Source organism: Adiantum capillus-veneris, chromosome 3, assembly GCF_014529385.1.
Source record: "Adiantum capillus-veneris isolate H3 chromosome 3, ASM1452938v2, whole genome shotgun sequence".
Classification (NCBI taxonomy): Eukaryota; Viridiplantae; Streptophyta; class Polypodiopsida; order Polypodiales; family Pteridaceae; genus Adiantum; species Adiantum capillus-veneris.
Genome location: NC_140933.1, coordinates 48,580,982 through 48,586,841, shown reverse-complemented (window position 1 = coordinate 48,586,841; position 5,860 = coordinate 48,580,982). Strand labels below are relative to the sequence as shown.

Sequence of the window (5,860 nt, the reverse complement as noted above, 5' to 3'; positions counted from 1 at the left end):
CAACAGGAGAGAGAACACTCCACTGACCGTCGGCTAACCGGCATAGTTGTGTAACTATGTCTTTTTTGGCATAGTTACACAACTAAGACGCTGAAAAGCTGCTTGTGTTAGAGCTGGTCGGGCGTAACTAAGCCTCGCGTGACCATCATCTAAATCCTTTGAGGTTGAAATTGGTGTGACGAGGAGGAAGCTCTAAACGGCGTCATCCTCGGACGGGGCTCCCAGCCAATAAATTTTTTAATTAAACTATAGTAATCTCGATGTAAAATGTGTCGCCCAGGGACACTCAGCCGCCGCTAAAAGTCCAGAGTCAGATGAGAGAGAGAGAGAGAAGAAGAAGAAGAAGAGGAGAAGAGATGCGGAGGGCGGCCAATGGCCGTGAGCCGTGGCTGACTGCCCGGGTGACGAACCTCCACCAATCAGGCATGATGTTTGTTGGAGTGGCTGTGTGAGTCATGTGAGAGAGAGAGAGAGAGAGAGAGAGAGAGAGAGAGCGCTTCTGCGCTTAAAATTGGGTGGAAGCTGGAAAGTGGCAAGCTCGGCAATGCAAGCCTTTGACCTTTTCACCAATCCGTATATCAGTCCAAATGGAGCGTGCCTTACTGGTGTACTAACGGCGGTTGAGTCTTGAGACAGAACCCATGAGGCCTCAGGCTACAGCTAGGCTAGAGAGCTTCGCCCACTTAGACACGAAACGCGACAAAGCCCTATCCATTTCAGAGTCATCATTATGCCTCCCCAATACAAGTAATCTCCACAATTAGCAGCTCTCCCTCCTCACTCTTCATATTCCAAAGCACCCACTTTGCCCCCTCTCCAGAATCTCTCACCCCCCCCCTCTCCTCCCGATCTCAATCTATCCACATCAGATAAGCAAGCATATACCGCTTAATTTCATTCGGGCCGCCAACAGGCCCCTTCTCATATCCATTCATCTCATACATACATACATACAATACACAACCCCCCCCCCCCCCCCCCCCTGGTCTCTCCATCATTACAAAAACAGTGCCCTTTCAAGCTCTCCATAGCCATTTGCTCTCTCTCACTTGCCCTCAGCATTACACCTAACCGTTCCAAATTTGCTTTCACTGCCTCTCCCATCTCCCTCATCAGATCATTGTCTTCTTCTCCGGCCTCTCAACACAAGTTTTCTCTTTGTTGCAGAGATCCAGCACCCATTCTCACCTTCACTATCATTCTCATGCAGTTTTCTTTGAAGCCAAACTCTCTGCCTTTCTTATATTACAGCCAAGTCTAGCAGGATATCAGCCATAGCTGCCTACACAGAAAGAAATTGCCCATAGTAGCAGGAACTTCAAATTGGATCTATTGATTCATTGATCATCTATCAAAAAATGATTGATACTAGGCCTCTTTAGCTACCAATTTGGTTCTACTAACAGCTCAATTTGTATGTAAAGTCTCACTTTTGGATCAAATAAAGCCGGCCTTTGACGCCCTTGCCCATCATCTCTTGTTTTCTCTCCAACAAGGGGATGTGCAATTGCCTCAGCTTCCTCTTGGACAATCCTGCCCTTAACCAGAAATGGGTAGATTTGGTACATTCTCTTGCAAGGAGAATTCAATCATGGTCCCATTCCTTGCCAAGCACAGAAGTTGAGCTTTTCCGTACAATAAGTGAGGGATGTATGGACTCTTCGTCCCATGTGCTCTCGCACAAGCGCATTACAGCAGCTCGAGCTGAAGATGGTTACTCTGATGGGTTGTTGGAAAAATGTGGAATTCATGTTATCAGAAAGAGAAGACCACTTGTGCAAGGTGCCAATGGTAATAATATAGGATATGCACCGGCACATGCCAACGACGCAGATGATGCTAATGATGTTCGTTATAATCAAGAGTCAGGAAGCAAAGAGCAAATTGATGCTCAAATGAATACTATGCCTGATCATAATACTCATGCTGTAGATGACAACACCAAGCCTTTTAATATGGGCCCTTCCCAAGCAATAGATATTGTGAGGAAAGAAGGGCCAAAGAGGATGGATGCATCCTTCCAAGACTACTTACCAAGAATGTCGCCAAAGGCCATCATCATGAGCGGAGGCGATAACACTGTCTCTCTCTTTACGCAACAAGGCCTCAAAGGGACCAATCAAGACTCCATGGTTGTATGGGAGGTAATATAGCATCACCCTCTCTAATTTACATGTGCTCTTCATAGACTTGATTACAACTCTACTACAAATGCATAGAATTCAATTTTTAAACCAATGTCCTTAAGCTTCTCTCTCTCTTGTTTTGTCTTTCTAGCAAAGGTTTTCTAGGTATATGGCCTTTGTCACTAATTAGTTTGATGGGTGCCCCTTGCATTTGCAGAATTTCATACCATCAGAAAAAGCTACCTTCTGTGGTGTATTTGATGGTCATGGGCCGCACGGCCATCATATTTCAAAGAATGTCCGTGATAAGCTACCTGCAAAGATAGCCTCTTGCTGGCAAGGTCTTCAAGCTTCCAACTCGCTGGCACGCAGGTCCGATTCGTTCGAAAAAAGCACGGCCTCCAGACAAAATTTGGACCCTGATTCTATCTCTGCTTGGGAAGAGACATTTCATAATGCATTCAACCTAATGGACAGAGATTTACTTATTGATGAAGATGTCGATTGCGTCTTCAGCGGTACAACGGCTGTAACGCTTGTCAAACAGGTATGGACTATGTCATATGTGTCTCTTTCTGTCTTTCTTGTGTTCATGCCATATACTCTTCTCACAATGAAGGGCTAGCTCTTAGCCTCTAAAGGAAGTTTAGTGCATAGGCCTCACATTCGATTTTGTGTTTTTGCGTAATAGGGGAATGACCTTATTATGGCTAATGTGGGAGACTCCAGAGCTGTCCTGGGTGTCAAATTTGAGGACTCCGTGGTTGCTCTTCAGCTCACAGTTGATCTAACCCCAAACCTGCCTAGTAAGCTCTCTATCTAATCTTTGCATATAGTAATTGAGACTTTTCGATTACTTGAAGAGAGCAGAGCGGCCGATGGCCTTGAAATTGCCTCTTGCTTATCCTAATTAATGGTCATCTTCAATGTCTTGATAAATGAGCAGAAGAGGCAGAGCGCATTAGGCGATGCAAGGGCCGTGTTCTTGCCTTGCGGAAAGAGCCCTTTGTGAAAAGGGTGTGGTTGCCACATGAGAACACACCTGGTCTGGCTATGGCAAGAGCGTTTGGAGACTACATTCTCAAGAACTTTGGAGTCATTTCTGTGCCAGAGATTACGCACCGACGCATATCGAAGAATGACAAATTTGTTGTGCTTGCCACTGATGGGGTATGTATGCAACCTATACATGAAGTACCTCTACCTCTTCTTCATTGCTCTCTGAGATCAGATTTGTATTATAACATTGAGATGCTTAATATCACTTTTTGGCATGTTTCAATGCAGGTTTGGGATGTTCTCAGCAATGAACAGGTTGTACGCATAGTCGATGCTGCTCAGACTAGGTCTCTTGCTGCCCAACTAGTGGTGGATACGGCGGTCCGTGCATGGAAAGTGAAATACCCCGACGCCAAGGTGGATGATTGTGCAGTAGTTTGCTTGTTCTTGGACTCTACACACCCAGAGTCATGGCAAGCAACAAATTCTCCATGATGATGGATGATGAGCTCTTGCAGAAAGAGATCTTGAAGCAAGTCAAGTGGACCAGATTTATTGCCATGGAGAGATTATAGAGGACCCTTAGAATACACACATACTATGTTGCAAACAAGAATTTGTAAATCATGTAGGATAAAGTGGAGATGAGGGTTTCAATATATGAGAGGGTGAGCAAGGTGATAGACCAAATATATGATACGGTCATCACAATTGAGGCAAAATAGCAAAGATTTAACATAATTGGAAATACACCTCCAACAAGTTTGAGGATGAAGCTCTATTGGCAAACAATTTAACATAATTGGAAATACACCTCCAACAAGTTTGAGGATGAAGTTCTATTGGCAACCACCAACCATTGGTAGGCCTCATGGACCTTGATAAAAAAGGTCTTTTGCTTCGATACCGTTTTTGAAAGAGGTGTTTTGCTTCTATCATGGAAATCCACATCGCATTTGTGTTCGAAGTGGTCGAAAGCCGGAGAATCGAGCAAGGGCACCAAAGTAAAGAGGATCATATTCTCCAAGCCATGTTTTCTCTCACCCTTCATGCGTATCTATGCATCAGAGAGTGCAAAATTCATCGCTTAATTTTTAAGCAAAAGTCTCAGAGGTAATTGAGCATTTACACAAGGCAATTGAAGGCAAAGGGAGAGCAGGCTTGCTGCTACACAGCTAACATTAGGCCTTGACCTTCAATGGGCAAGATCATGAAGATCAAAATTAGCCTTTGCTCACCAATGGCTTCCCTTTTTGCTGACCTTTTGAATTGAAACTCCCAGCTATTATCTGTATTGGTTTGCATAATTATCATAACCATTGTTTTCTTCAATTATTTTGGAGACTTTAATTCTTTGTAAATCCATATCGTCTTTGTAATTTGATTAAGGTTGTTTTGTGATTTAATGAAAGAATGGGCTTTCATATGTTGGCCCTCCTCAAGTTTCCAATAATGCATGTGGATGTGATTCTTGCGTCACTCGATACTTAGTTATCACACAAGAAGATTTAGAGATTTTCTCATATAGGAAAATGGAGTCTTTGTCAGTGTTTTCCATACAATGCATAACATCATGAGCTTCTGCTCGAGAGGCACTGCATACCTAGCTAGGTATGGGGTGCCTCCCTCACAGAAGCTCATGATGTTGAGGTAAGTTACAATGCGGGAATTATTGTGAGAATTTGTCCAAAACTTCTTGTGTATAAGTTAGCTACTTTTTATCTCCTGATGGCAAAGACCTTAGAGTTTGGTTGGTTTTTTTTAGCTTTGGAGATAAAGAAATGATGGTTTTAGGTGGATACCTTCACTTTATTGTTTCTTGTCAAATGCTAAATCTTGAGGTTGAAATAACCAAAACCTTTTGCACTTCTCTCTCTCTCTCTCTCTCTCTCTCTCACACACACACACACACACACATTCACACGCTTTTAGAAACATACTATCGGCGTTATTCATTAACATGACTCTTCTTCTTATGATAGGCCATCTGTGCCTCATGCACGGTAACATGTGCACTAATTATTTGTCAAATATGCGAACTATGAAAGGCTTTTTGTAACTATGTCGATTGTGGCATAGTTGCATCAATAACATTTTATTGATAACTACTTTGCGCCCAACCACATCCTTATTTGTGGCATATATTGTCTCCCCTTTATTCCAAAGTCCGTGAAATATTTGTAAGGTAGAGGACCAAGATAGATGAATGCTTTACCCTAAGCTTTTTGCAAGTGTTTGAGAGAACCAAGATATTTTTGCAATGGACTCGGGTAGTCCGTCTATATGGCAAGTTCAAATGTAATATGCCAAATAAATTGGAACGAGCTCCATCTCGTGATGATGATTTAAAATTTTCCTCTTCTTAATATATTCATGCATCTACTAACATAATATGGCGGAGGACGTGATTCTTTACACGTGTCACGTTCTGCGAGATGAAGGCTATAAGCCAAAAGTGGGAGAGCGAAGGAGAGAGAGAGAGAGAGAGAGAGAGAGAGAGAGAGCTCAAAGGGAGAGCGAAGAAAAGAGAGAGAGACCGCCGAAGGCGTCCGGCCGTACTCGTAATTATTAAAAGAAAAGAGAAGATGGATAAAGGCAAATTGTTGCATCATCATGAATCATATAATCATATAAGTACACATCAAAGGCAAATTTTTAAATCATCATGAATCATATAAGTACACATCAAAGGCAGTTCGTTGCATCATCATAAAGCATACAAATTGACATTAAGT

The 5,860-nt window shown here is 42.8% G+C and overlaps 1 protein-coding gene across 2 annotated transcripts; it reads left to right on the top strand.

Moving 5' to 3' along the window:
- The first annotated feature begins 839 nt into the window (after nt 1–839).
- Nucleotides 840–4,455, top strand: LOC147460877 (putative protein phosphatase 2C 1). Of its 2 annotated transcripts, XM_086508581.1 has the most exons (5): nt 850–2,144; nt 2,344–2,673; nt 2,818–2,932; nt 3,073–3,296; nt 3,414–4,455. In XM_086508581.1, the coding sequence occupies exons 1-5, from the start codon at nt 1,500–1,502 to the stop codon at nt 3,618–3,620; spliced, it is 1,521 nt and encodes a 506-aa protein (XP_086364707.1). In that variant the 5' UTR covers nt 850–1,499; the 3' UTR covers nt 3,621–4,455. The 2 variants fall into 2 exon arrangements, with proteins under 2 accessions (XP_086364706.1, XP_086364707.1); XM_086508580.1 differs by having other exon boundaries at nt 840–2,144; nt 3,073–4,455.
- The last annotated feature ends 1,405 nt before the right edge of the window (nt 4,456–5,860 follow it).

Bases quoted from the DNA above. Each gene is read 5' to 3' on its own strand.
- LOC147460877 (XM_086508580.1), top strand. From the start codon at position 1,500: ATGTGCAATTGCCTCAGCTTCCTCTTGGACAATCCTGCCCTTAACCAG. The intron at 2,145-2,343 runs GTAATATAGCAT...TTGCATTTGCAG, and splicing joins ACTCCATGGTTGTATGGGAG to AATTTCATACCATCAGAAAA. The intron at 2,674-2,817 runs GTATGGACTATG...TTTGCGTAATAG, and splicing joins CTGTAACGCTTGTCAAACAG to GGGAATGACCTTATTATGGC.